Below are 12,735 nucleotides of genomic sequence, written 5' to 3' on the forward strand. Positions count from 1 at the left end.
GCTGTCTGTGCCCTCTCAGGGCCTCTCTACGTGCTATATGCTGCCACCCAGGAAGCTCTTCTTGCTTCTTTCACCTGTCACTGCTGAGCTGAGATGATCCTCCCGTTGGCGTCCTCCTCCCTGACCAGTGGGGCCAAAGCACTAGCCCCCTCATTGCCCCTCCACACAGTCTAGCATCATTGCTCTGCCTCAGATATTCACAGCCCGGACCATCACCTGACGGGAACTGTCCCTCAAACACGCCGGAAGGCCCTGAGGGGCAGTGACGCCCGTCCGTCCTACGGCTGCATCCCCAGCGGCAGGCTGCACCTGCTCAGTGAGTATTAGCAGAACAAGTGAAACAAGGTGTCCCAGCATTGGAGGGGAATGAAGACAGCAGGCCTGGGTTCCATTTGTTTACTGATCTCCTGAGGACTCCAGGCGGGTGTTAAGCTGGGAGGGGCCGTGGCATCACCCACCCCCCCAGGCATGTGCCAGAAGCCACAGCCACCACTTCGTGGGAAGGTGTGAGCTCTGGGCTGTGAGCTTCCCAGCCCTGACCTTGTACAATCAAGGTAATGAAGCAACCACTGTCCTAAGCCTGAATGAGGCAAGGTGCACCCACCCGGATTGTGAAATAGGAAGGATTTCTCCTCTCAAAACTAAGAGACCAGGGGTCTGTGCCCTTGGCCCGCTCCTCCAGCAGGTCACAGATCTTCACCACTCTGGCTGCCTGGAAGGGTTTAACCAGAGTGCATCATGTAGTGACCGGAGCTGGGGCAGCTGGCGAGGGCTGCCTCCCTTTGCATTCTGTCTCCCTGTATAGCCTGGGGGAGATCGGCACGAGCTTTGGCGAGGGCCAGAGCCCATCTCAGAATCGGGTCCCACAGGGGTGAGTCCAGACAGGCAGGGAGAGGGCAGTGGGCTGAGGAGAAGAGAAGGTGGGGTGTGCCATCATTCAAGGGCAAGCCAGGCTTAGAACCCACTTCCCTGAGACTCCCAAATGAGCAGGAGGCTAAGGTGAGCCCACAGCTGGCCCTCCAGGCCCATCCTGGCAGCAGGCTATGGGCATCATGGCAAACAGTGTTCTTCCCAAAGACAACCTGCGCAGAGCCAAGACCTCCTGATGCTTCAGCCAGTGCCCCCCGCCCACCCTGTCTGAATGTCTGGGGTTCCAATTCCAAGGTGTGATGGCCAGAGTGTCATCTCCCAGATGGCCAGCTGGAATGGGTATGCGCTGCCCACCTACAGCTCCTGAGAGCCAGAAGTTCCTTTGCCTAAAAGAAAGGAGGGAGGGGAGAGAAACACAAGTCACTGCTACATTATGCTTCAGATGCCATCCCCTGAGCTAGCCAGCCAGCTCCAGCCTGCAGGACTCAGGCACCCAGCTTGGGGGGGGGTCTGTGTGCCCCATTTTGTTTTACGAAACTTTTCATCAGTCACAGTCCCGCTGGGGGCACATGGGGAGCTGGGATTTGAGCTACAAAGTGCAGGGAGGAGTCCAGAGGGGCTGGCTGGGCAGAGAGACGTGGGCTGGCTTGTGAGCACCTGTGTGAGCAGGAGGCCAAAGGGCCAGAGGGGATGCCGCGCTCAGATAAAACTCACACGGGAAACAGCCGCCCAAACTGCCAGCACAGGGAGCCCTGCTTTCGCAAAGGTCAAGGCCAGCCACTTTGCTTTTACGTTTCATTCACACCACATGCCCATTCCCTACAGTACTGAGGCAACGGCTTTTCTCATAAGTGAAAATCCTCTTTGGGTTTCTTCCAGTTAGTGAAAATAAGCGTTAAGGTATAAGGTCTTTTACAAAAGTGTAGTGGCACAACGGAAACTCAGAAAGCGGGAGATACTCTTCACTTTACCCCATTCTGGCTGATGAAAAGTTTCGTAGGAGCGCTCTATTTGCAGAGAGTGGGAGAAACCCGTAGTAAGCATACTGCCCCCGGGGCACCACGTCAATGCACCTGTCCTCAGACAGGCCTGTGAAGGGGGCTCAGCGAGGACAGCCACTGTGCGAAGGAGGAGGCCCGCTCAGAGAGGCCCACACAGCCCCACTCCCAGCCCTCAGCCTCTGCCTGGCCCTGCCTGCCCCTCCAGTCTCCAGGAAGAGCCAGGCCCCCACAGAAAACCCTCCGCCTCATCCACCCCCAGATGCCCCTTTTTGGGGCACACATGATCAATCAGGACACCTGCCCCTTTGGGGAGGCCCTGGGCAGCTCCTGAGCAGTGTGCTTTGGGGCCCCCAGGATTTGTCACTGTAAGTGGATGAGAATAGCATGCCCCTGCCCCTGGCCCTCTAAAATGTCAATAGGCCTGTGTCCAGCTGCCAGAGGTGAGCTCACCTTTCGGGATGAACTTCAGCGAACTGCTAAATATTCAGAAGCGGGACTGCCCTGGCTTGGGGCCATCATTCAGGAACTCATGGCCCAGCCCGTTCCCACATTTGCCGCAGGACACCTGGCAAGACCACAAAACAACTGTGCAATGGTCCCTCCTGCCACCAGTACATGGTGTCCCCCCGACACCCATTTCCCAAAGTAACTGCTGGTCGGGGAGGTCGACCTCCATCCTAGGGCCTGCACAGGAAAACGGTCCTGTTTCCCTGTTTCCATCAGGACCCCAGGCTCTCTCTGGCCAACACCCCCTCTCCATCCCCTGCTGCTGAACCCACCTTTAAGGCTTCAGTTGAGTTGCGCTCTGGACACTTGGCCACACTATCAGCATGAATGGTCTCAGTGAAGGCAGGCCACGGGGATGAGTGTGCGTACTTTGAGCGGCTGGAGAAAAGCTCGTAGCCACACTTGGCGCACACATAGACACCTGGGGGCAGAAGGAAAGGCAAAGGCAGATACGTTGGCTCTACTCTCTGGGGTGAGCTGCCAAATCCTCACGCCCAGGAGAACAGAGCACTGTGCCCATTTGCAGGGTGGCCTGCACATCCTCCCCACGACCTCACCTGCCACCCCCAGGCCTGGGTATTGGCTCTATGGGGAACATACCACTGAGCTCACATCCAGTGGTTCTTAGCATGTGCCAGAGCCCAGGAGAGCCGCTTTTCACTTATCTCATTGACTCTTATCAATAGTCCTGTGATGTACACCTTGCCATTTTAGCTTCGCTGTTTTAAGTAGGCAGGTGCCCATGCCCAACGTGGGGCTTGAACTCATGACCCGGAGATCAAGAGTCACATCCTCTACTGGCTGAACCATCTGGGTGCCCCTTTTCCAGTTTCGTTTTGTTTTCTTAAGAGGACATTTCCGTTTTAGAGATGAGGCAACTGAGTGATACAGAACACTCCACTCAAGGGTGTGCATTCAGGAAGGAGCCCAATGGTCTGATGAGGACTCAGCACACCCACCCCTGCAGGCCCCAGCCCCCCTCTCTTCCCAAGTGGCCATTCCTGATGCCCAATGAAGCCTTAAGCTGGACTCCCAGCCGCTGGCCTGCTCTCCACGTGGGAAGAGAATGGTCCCAACAAGAAGGTCTCCAGGACAGACAGAGGGCCCAGGAAGACAGAGGGCCAGGGAAGAGAACAGGTTTTAATCTATCCCCAAAAGATCACTTCGAGGGGGGTAGAAAGGTTGTAAAACTGATGTCAGTCACAGCTGACGTCCACAGATGCCCAGTGTCACAGCCCAGCCCCCTAGGGGGCTGACACCCAACAGATCCCACCCAGGGAGAGCACTGCCCTAATCTTGCCTGTGGGCATGCTTTTACCAAATTAGTCCATTACCAGGAGGCACAGCCCAGAAGGGTACATACAAGGGCCTCTTAAAGCCTGGGGCTAGGGCTGAGGGTTGGCCATGCCCCAAACCACCCCCACCTCCACTCAGGCTGTCTGGTGAAACTTCACTGGCACTGAGTGGCCTGGCGGCTGTCCCGGTTGCCCAACCCCAGGGCCCTGGGCAGATTGGGGAAGCACCCAGGCGGGCACATTGGGTCCGAAGGGAACGTTCTGTGCTTGCCGGCTAACCCCGCGGGTCCCAGGAACAGGGGAGGGGAAAAGGCTGGGGTATCATCAGGGGATGCCGTTGGACAAGATCCTTCATCGCGTCTCTCTGAAGTCCAGATCCTAATCCGGAACCCCCCCCCGCCACCGTCAGCACCCCTTCCAAGTACCCTGACCCCACAGATTCCTCCCGGAAACCGCCTCGCTCACGCACTCCTCGAGGTCAGCGACCCCTCTCTCTAGTGTCCCCTCTCCCCTCAGGTACCCCTCCTTTCCAGGGCCCCAGGCCCCTCCCTCCTCCGGGACCCCTTTTACACACACTCGCCCCCGTGGGGTCCGCCCTTCCGGGGTTCCAGGGCTCCACCGCCGCCCGAGGGCAGCGACGCCCCCTCTAACGCGCGCTCCCGCCCCGCTGTCCTCCGAGGAGGTCACGGATCATACCCGGCTCAAAGTGGTTCTGGAAAACCTCGCCCCCGAAGAAGCTGCAGAATGACATGGCGCCAGCGGGACAGCTAGCGTCCGCCGCCCGGTACGGATCCGAGGCCGCTGGCCCGCGACAGCCCGGCCTGCACCCGGGGTTCCGCCCCTCCTCCCGAGGACCAATCACTGCCCGGAGCCTGCCGGGCAACCCGAGGCCCCGCCCCTCCAGAGGACCAATCACGTCCAGGGACGCCGAGACCCCGCCCCCTACATCTCCGCCCCGTCCCCAAAACCGCCCCCTGCCGCCCCGCCCGAGCGCCAGGGGGCGCCGCTGAGCTGCTCCGGGTTGGGGCGGGGCCACGCCGCAGCGGTCCTTCCCCGAGCCGAGCCCTGGCCACCCTCCTTTCCGTGCTCCCAACTCTGAGACACCGCGGGCAGAGTCGCCTCCGCACTATTTATTAGACAGCGGGGACAGGCGGGGGTTGCGCCGCGCTTCCTTCAGGCTCCCTCCATCGCAAGCCGCCTACAGGTCTCCAGAGGTCTCTGGCTTTTCCTTCTCAAGATGCTTCTTCTGGGGACCCTGGTTGGGGGGTTGGGGGAGACACAGGAGCGCTAGCTACGGAGGTCTGGCCGGCAATCCTGCCCCTGGCCAGCTGCGGCTCTGCTTTTCTTTTCCTGCACGGATCAGTGCCCGGGGCTGGGCTCCTACAAGCGCCGCGGCGGGGACGGGAGCAGGGGCGATTCAGTGCCCGGGGCTGGGCCCCTACAAGCGCCGCGGCGGGGACGGGAGCAGGCGCGAATCAATGCGCGGGGCTGGCCCCTACAAGCCCCGCGGCAGGGACGGGAGCAGGGGCGAATCAGTGCCTGGGGCTGGGCCCCTACAAGCCCCGGGGACGGGAGCAGGGGCGCCCCCGCCACACTCATCCGATCTAGCTGCCCCAGGGAACAAGGGGTGGGCGGGCTTACCATGAAGACCCTCTTCTCTTGGGCCGTCTGGAAGCGGCCATGGCCAAACTTGGAAGTTGTGTCGATGAACTTGAGTTCGATATTCTCCAGGGCCCGGCGGCTGTGATGCACCAGGAGGGACTGGGGGTCCGTGGAAGAGGAGAGCCAGATGTAAGGTCCTCACCCACCGCCTCCCGCCACCCCCAGTCCACACCGGGAAGGTCTCACTCACCCAGCTCCTGCCAGAACACCTTCCTTTTTGCTCCCCCATCCCCCACCCTGCTCCAAGCAAGGCCCCCCAACCCTCCCACGGCCCGGCTCCCCACCCACCACAGAGGCGCTGACCTTCCTCAGCGTGATGACCCGCTTCTTGGTGCCCGGGATGCAACCCTTCAGCATGACAAAGTCGTTGTTGACTTCCCCATAGTGCGGGAAGCCACCCTGCGGGAAGGTGGGTCAGGATGCAGACCTCACAAGGGGCAGCTGCAAGCCTGGCCCCAGGGCAACACCCTGGATCACTAATCAGGGCAGCATCTGAGCCACATTCTGAGTCCTTCCTTATTTCACAATCTACATTTTAGTGAGGGAGAAACTGAGACTCAGGGATGTGGAGTCCCTTGTTCTCGGCCCTGTAGCTGCACCATACTGCAGCTGGGATTTGAACCCAGGTGGCCTGAGTGCAAGGCCACGGTTGCAGCTTCTGTGCCCCACACCCCGTGACAGCAGCTGGAGTGTAAGCCATCTGCAGAGGAGGTTCAGGATGCAGGAACAGCACGGTTTGCCAGTGGCCACTCTCTGGGGCCTGAGCTCTTGGGGCAGGGCAGTACCCCACATGCCTGCTCACACATGCACGCCACGCCCACTCACCAGTGGTGTAATGGACTTGTCAGTCACGTCGTAGCTCGTGGACGCATTGTTCTTGACCACCTTCCCATCCTCCTTGTGCAGCCCCCGGCCAATACGGTAGATCTGCCAGGACAACAGGGCACATGGTGGGCTGCAGGTGGCCTCCAGGGCCAGTGGCATGTCTGTACCCACCAGCACGTGTGCTTGGACCCAGGCACTGGCAGGGGTGTTTCAGAGCCTTTGGGGGGCCAGCAGTGTCTGGGTCACGCACCCCACCCACTGGGGTCTGGTCATGAGTGTCCCTCTACCACCGGGACCATGGACGCACCTTCTTGTTGAGCTCTGTGCGGTGGTGGTAGCCCTTCTGCCCGGCCCGAGCAATGGAGCAGCCCACGCGGGCAGGGTGCCAGGCACCAATGCAGGCCACCTTGCGTAGCCCCTTGTGGGTCTTCCGTGGCAGCTTTTTGGTATGCCAGCGGCTCGTGACCCCTGCAGGGGGTGGAGGGGGGGCTAGTGGCTGAGAGGCCAGTCTGGCCCCACCCCCTCCAGGGAGCCTTCCCAAAGCCACCACCCCCACCCAGCCCTACCTTTGACACCCCGGCCCTTGGTGACGGCAATGACATCAATGACCTCGCTCTGGCTGAACACGCTGTGCACCGGCACCTGCTTCTCTAGCCGGGCCTGGGCCCAGGCCACCTTCTCAGCCACTGTGCCGCCGTTCAGCTGGATCTCCATTATGTGGGCCTTCTTCTGCCGGAAAGGCAGCAGCTTCATCTGCAGGACATGGCACAGCCAGTCGGCTCCCAGAGGCTCCCAGCCCCCATTTGCAGACATGGCATGACTGGCTGGTGACCCCCGGCAGGCTTTCATGCGTGCATTTGTCCAACAGATGTTCCAGTGCTTGGGTCTGTCTACTCACTATGTTCTGTGCTAGGCACTGGGGGGATAGAGCATGGAATGAGGCAGGCAGGGTCCTGGCCCTCAGGGAGACACTATCTAATTGGGAGACAGAAATCAAGTAAATTCTTGGACAGGGCAGAGTATTCTAATGGAATATTGGGGGCAGAGGGGACAGTTATTGCACATAGGGCAGTCAGGGAGGACCCTTCTGATGTTACATCAATAACAAGAAGGAGCCACTAAGTGAAGATCTGAAACTTCGGGGAGCAGAGGGAACTGCATGTGCAAAGGCCCTGTGGCAGGGAGTTGGTGGGATGGAAAGGAGACCAGTGTCGCTAGACCATGATGAGCAAGGAGGAACGTGGTGCAGGATGAATTCAGAGGTGAGCGGGAGCCTGCCCGTGCAGGTCTTGTGGGGAGAAGCTGGGGCTTTATTGTAAGTGCAGGGTGTGACACTGTGCTTTGTATGTTTAGATATCTTTGGCTGCTGCTGTGTGAGGCACAGGCTGTGGGGACACACAGGTGGAAGCAGGGATACGGGCCATGGCATAGTGCTCAACAAGTACTTATGGAGCACCTACTGCATACAAGGCACAGACTGAGCAGGCAGCCGTGGCCCCTGCCCCCATGGAGCTCCAGTCTGTCAAGGGAAATGGAAACGACCAATGACAGGCATAACCAGGAACAGCAAGGGAGGAGCGGGGTGCTGCTCCAGGCGTAGGGGCGAGAAAGCCTTCCCTGAAGACAAGATGCCAAGGCATCTTCCAGAATAAGCCAGAAGGTGTTAGTAACCTTTCAGCCCACATCAAGCCAGACCCCATGTACGAAGGTTGGCTCACATACACACTTGTGCAGGCCCCAAAGGGAGGGGGCTGGCCCTCTACACTGACGTTTGGCAGGAGATCCAGGCCTTTCAGGGCATGGGAGGGCCCTGGTTGAGCACTAGGCATGGCGGGTGCCCCACAGCCCTCAGAGCACACTGACCCCCAGCATGCCATCCCTGGGACAGCTGCCGGCCAATGCGCGGCCGGTCACCCAACTCTTTGGGCCTGTGCCCCAGGCTCGTGGTATTTTTAGGCTGACATTTGCCAGGGCTCCTGGAAGCCCGGGTGGAGGAGAATGGGGGAGGGTGGGTCCAGGGCATGGACTGGCGGCCTGGGTGTGGACAAGGTGGTGGGGCTGACCTGAGTGTGGACAATGACACGGATGACCTTGCAGTACTTCTTCATGGCGGTGAAGTCTTTCTGCAGCTGCTTCTTGCCATCTGCGTCCCGCCACCTCTTGCAGGCCTTGGTAAAGGCTTTCTTCTTGCTCTTGTGCCTGAGCCACATGCAGGAGACACTTAGAGGGGCCAGCCAGGGCAACTCCCCAGGCCCGTCTGGGCCCCACATGCCCACAGCCCACCACGCAGGGCTCTTAGAACAGTGCCTGTCCCCTCCTTCCCTCCTTCCCTTCCCGGGGAGGCCACTGCTGGGCCCTCTCCTGGGGTCCCCGGGCTGCTTCCAGCCACCTGCTGGGAGCACAGACTGTCCCTCCCTCTCCAGGTCTCGGGTTCCTCCTCTGCAGAGTGGACACCCTCCTGCCTCCTGAGGCCTGCAAGTGAGCGTCTGATGTGCAGAAGCTGGAGGAAGGGACAGGCAGCCCCCCCCGCCCCCGCCACCTGCCCACGTTGCTAGAGCTGCAGACCCCACTTGTAAGGCCAACAGCCAGTACTTCATGGCGCCATATGCCACTTCGTGCTGAACCCTCACCCAAACTCTGGAAGGTGGATGTATGGTCCCCATTCCACAGATGAAGAAACCAAAGTTCACAAAAGGCAAAGCCCCTGGATGAGGGGCAAATTGGTAACAGAAGAGAGAGCCCAACCAAGGCCTGCTGCATTTGGTGAGTGCTCGCTGTGTGCCCCTGTGATCCTCACAGCAGCCTGCTGACACAGGGACCGCTCCCCCCGATGCTGTCTCCAGCCTATGGTGTCTGTGATGGGGGGGAACAATCTAAGAGGCTCTACGAGGTCAGCCAGCTTGCCTGCGGTCATCCAGCCTGCTCTGGCTCAGGGGCCCAAACCTGTCACCTCCCACAGAGCGCCAGAACAGGAGTGCCTCCAACTCCATAAGGATGGGGGTGTGTGTGAGGTTCCTTGGGCAGGTGGGCCTTCCCTTTCAGGACTTAGAGCCAGGGAAGATCTAAGGCCCCCAAATGCCTTTCTTTCTGATGAGAAGAGCTTGTAAGCTGGCTCTTTCCCCTTTTCGCTCTGGCTGCTAGGAAGCTCTGGGCTAATTCTGTCATTCCATCCAATTAGTCCCTTAATTTAACCCTTAATTAGAACCCTCGCTTCCTCTCTTTCTCTATCCCGATCTCTACTCTGGTGCCCTGGCACTTGTCTCTCACTGAAGCGAAGGCAACCCCCCCTGCACACACGTTCCTGCCTGCCGTGCGCTGCAGATACTGCGCCCGCCTGCCCCCCGCCACTGTCCCAGCCCAGGGCTGGGGATGGAGGCACGGCCAGCCCACTCGTGCGCCCCCCCGTGGGGTGGCCCCCACCAGTCCTTGTAGAAGCGGCGACGGCACTCATCACTAAGGTGCTCTGCAAAGATCGTCTTGAAGCTCCGCAGGCCGCGAGGGGTGGCCACATAGCCCACCACGCCCACCACCACCAGAGGCGGTGTCTCCACGATCGTCACAGCCTCCACTTCCTCCCGCTTGGAAATTTCTGGAAGAGACCCCGAGAAGGAGCATGGAGGAGGGCCATGTGGGGAAGAGCCAACTCCAGCCCCTCCTGCCCAAGGGAGGGTGGAGCACCGCGGCCTCAGGGAGGGCCCCCACTGACCTCAGCCCCCAGCCTGCCCACTCGCTGCCCCTTCCCTCTCTGCTCCGCCCTGGGCATGGAGCAGGTGCTGGTCAGGGCCCTTCAAGTGCTCTGCACTCTGGCTCGGAGATCTCAGACAAGGCCTGACCTGCTCCCTGCCTCCGTTTCCCCACCAGGTCATCTGGAAATGGGCTAGGAGAGCCAACAGCCAGCATGGCATCCCCCAAAGGGTAGGATTGGGATTCCTTAAGTGGAGCACACATGAACATTCTTAATTTTAATAGTTATGAATATGTGTGGATGAGCTCTAGAAAAATACCTATTATTTGTCCCGAACCAATGATTTTGTAGATGTTATTTCTGAGACTAATACAAAGTAAAAGTATTTGTTTAAAATAAATATTAGGAGTGGGATGTCTGGGTGGCGCAAGCGGTTGAGCGTCCGACTCTTGGTTTCGGCTCAGGTCATGATCTCAGGGTCGTGAGATCCAGCCCCACAAGGGCGACGGCAGGCTCCATGCTCAGGGGGGAGTCTGCTTGAGATTCTCTCCGCCTCTCTCTCCCCCTCCCCACCGCTCGTGCGTGTTCTCTCTCTCTAAAATAAATAAATTTTTAAAAAATAAATAAAAATAAAACACATATGAGGAGAGATGAAGAAGAGATGGGCAGTTGCCCAGAATTTGGAGGGGTGGTGGCTGAAGCTCTAGAAGGGCAACAGGAAGGACCCCTGTGGGGATAGAACGTCCCACAGTAGCACACTTAAAGGGGGCAGAACCCCATAGAACTAAATGCGCATGCACATGCACCCCAACCAGGGAAACCTGAACAGGATGGGTAGGTCGTATCCCTGTCGATACCTGGTTGTGACCCTATTGCTATAGTTTTATAAGCTATTTCCATTGGGAAACTGGGCAAAGGGTGCATGGGATCCCTCTGTCTTACTCCTTACAGCCACATGTGAACCTACCCTGATCTCAAAATGAAAAGTATATGGGGGCATCTGTCTTTGAATCGTAGCTCCTGCCCTTACTAATCGGGCAACTGGCCAGTTTCCTAACGGCTTAATTTCCTCATCTGTAAACTGGGGGCCAGGACAGAACACACCTCAAGGTGTGGCCAGTGGTCAGGGCTCCCTGACAGTGTCCTGACTGTGGCTCCCACAGGCAGGGCGTTGCCCTTTCTGGGGCTGCTTCCCCTCCTGGACCCCAGTTCTGGCTCCTAGCCTCCAGAAGTCTTTCCAGATCCCCCCGGCAGGCAGGGAGGCTCCACACCCTCCCCATGCGTCCGCCTGCAGCCACTCACTGAGCCCGGGCCTGTGCACCTCTCGGAGAGTGTGCGTCATGCCCGCCTTGTAGCCCAGGAAAGCCGTGAGGTGCACGGGCCGGCTGGGGTCGTCCCGAGGCCAAGTCTTCACCTTGCCCCGGTGCCGGCTGCTCCTCTTGTGGGGCAGGAAGCCCAGGTGTCCATGCCGAGGGGCAGAGAACTTCCGGTGGGACTGGGGGTAGGAGGGGAGGGAGGTCAGAGCTGGGGTGTCCCTGGTGGGGGCGGTTGGATGGGCCCAGAGCCCAGCCCCAGAGAAGTGAGTTAGAGAGCCCAGACTGGGCACCGGTGGTCTTCGGTACCCCCCTCCCTCAGTCCACGGGAAAGAAGGGAGGTTGGCTCAGGAGCAGTGTCTTACGGACAGAGCTGGCACCAGGCCCTCCTCACCCACAGGTTTCCTGCTTCAGTGGGCTGCGCCTGCTGGGCCCAGGAGGGACAGGCCCACACTGTGGCTCAGGGCTAAAGGGACAGGGGGCCACTGCCATCTGTCCATCTTCCTGCCCATTCTAGGCCGGGCAACCTGAGCTCTGGCCCCCTGTTGTCCCTTCAGTCACCTACTCCCCCATAGGCCCAAGGACCATCCCTGCTGGGAGAGACTCCAGAAGCCCACCTGCCCCTCCCAGTAAGCCAGCTGGCTCCTGCCCCCCAGCCCACTGACCATGGCAGCCGGTCCCTGCAGGTCAGGAAGGGAAGGGGCCTCCCAACAGGCGCAGGAGGTCGAGTGGCAGGGCCAGAACGCACAGCAGCCAGCTCCCAGATTTAGCCCCTGGCAGGGGAGCTTGTTCACGTCCCGTGGCGGGCATGGGCTCCCGAGCCAGGAGCAGGCCTAGCCTGGGGTGGGGCAAAAGGGGGCATCAGATGGGCACCCTGGGGTAGGGATACCTGGAGCCAGGCCTGTCACTCCTGTCCTCAAGGACCCTGGGACTGGCTCACACCCACTTTGTTTTCTGCCTTGTATTACCCTCCCAGGACAGGAACACCTTGGTCTGCTAAGGAGTCAAGGAACCCCAGCTGGGGAGGGGGCTTCTTCCAGGCTTGCTGTGACGAGGGTCTGGCCCAGTGGGCAGGCAGTGAGGTGGAGGGAATTCCTGTCCTGTCTTGAGGGTGGTGAGCCCAGCCTGGACAAACTGCAGGGTGCCGGGGGGGTGGGTAACTGCTGTGATCCAAGAACAAGAAGTCTATATGGTTATAAAGTTCTGAACCCGGAGAATCAGTTGCACAGGCCTAAAATACCTCTGAGGGCCTATGGGCCTTGCCTTGCTGATGCTAAGATTCTATGCAACGCAAATGTCACAATTCTCTGTTGTTGCTGCTGTTACTTGCAAAGCTACTTTTATTATTTGGGGCTGGACCCCACAGGAATAAAATCCCTGGGAAGGGGCAAACCTCAGCCCCCCGAGTGTCCCAGGGGGAGAGAGGCTACCTGAGGGAAGGAAGCACGGGAGGGATGCCCGCAGACTCAGGGCAAAGGGGATGCGGCCGCCAGTGCTGGGGCCCGAGCGCATTGCAGGACACATGGCCTGTGGTGGGACTGACTCCAGGCGCACAGGCCAAGAACCAGAGGGCCCGG

At 59.5% G+C, this 12,735-nt stretch overlaps 2 protein-coding genes across 2 annotated transcripts; both read right to left on the reverse strand.

The window, feature by feature from the left end:
- Window positions 1–684: 684 nt before the first annotated feature.
- On the reverse strand, window positions 685–4,527 carry MSRB1 (methionine sulfoxide reductase B1). The gene is made up of 4 exons (XM_045874696.3): window positions 4,370–4,527; window positions 2,651–2,799; window positions 2,322–2,436; window positions 685–1,256 (listed from the first exon to the last, which is right to left on the reverse strand). The coding sequence occupies exons 1-4, from the start codon at window positions 4,422–4,424 to the stop codon at window positions 1,225–1,227; spliced, it is 351 nt and encodes a 116-aa protein (XP_045730652.1). The 5' UTR covers window positions 4,425–4,527; the 3' UTR covers window positions 685–1,224.
- A 256-nt stretch (window positions 4,528–4,783) lies between these two features.
- Window positions 4,784–11,954, reverse strand: RPL3L (ribosomal protein L3 like). Its single transcript, XM_045874698.3, has 10 exons — window positions 11,824–11,954; window positions 11,148–11,340; window positions 9,581–9,749; window positions 8,224–8,359; window positions 6,727–6,913; window positions 6,468–6,628; window positions 6,161–6,262; window positions 5,639–5,734; window positions 5,315–5,434; window positions 4,784–4,928 (listed from the first exon to the last, which is right to left on the reverse strand). Exons 1-10 carry the CDS (start codon window positions 11,824–11,826, stop codon window positions 4,872–4,874), a joined length of 1,224 nt encoding a protein of 407 aa, XP_045730654.1. The 5' UTR covers window positions 11,827–11,954; the 3' UTR covers window positions 4,784–4,871.
- Between the last annotated feature and the right edge of the window lie 781 nt (window positions 11,955–12,735).

The sequence above is a fragment of the Mirounga angustirostris genome, unplaced genomic scaffold, assembly GCF_029215605.1.
Source record: "Mirounga angustirostris isolate CCGP_5_RB_7025 unplaced genomic scaffold, mMirAng1.0.hap1 SCAF_5, whole genome shotgun sequence".
NCBI classification, from domain to species: Eukaryota; Metazoa; Chordata; class Mammalia; order Carnivora; family Phocidae; genus Mirounga; species Mirounga angustirostris.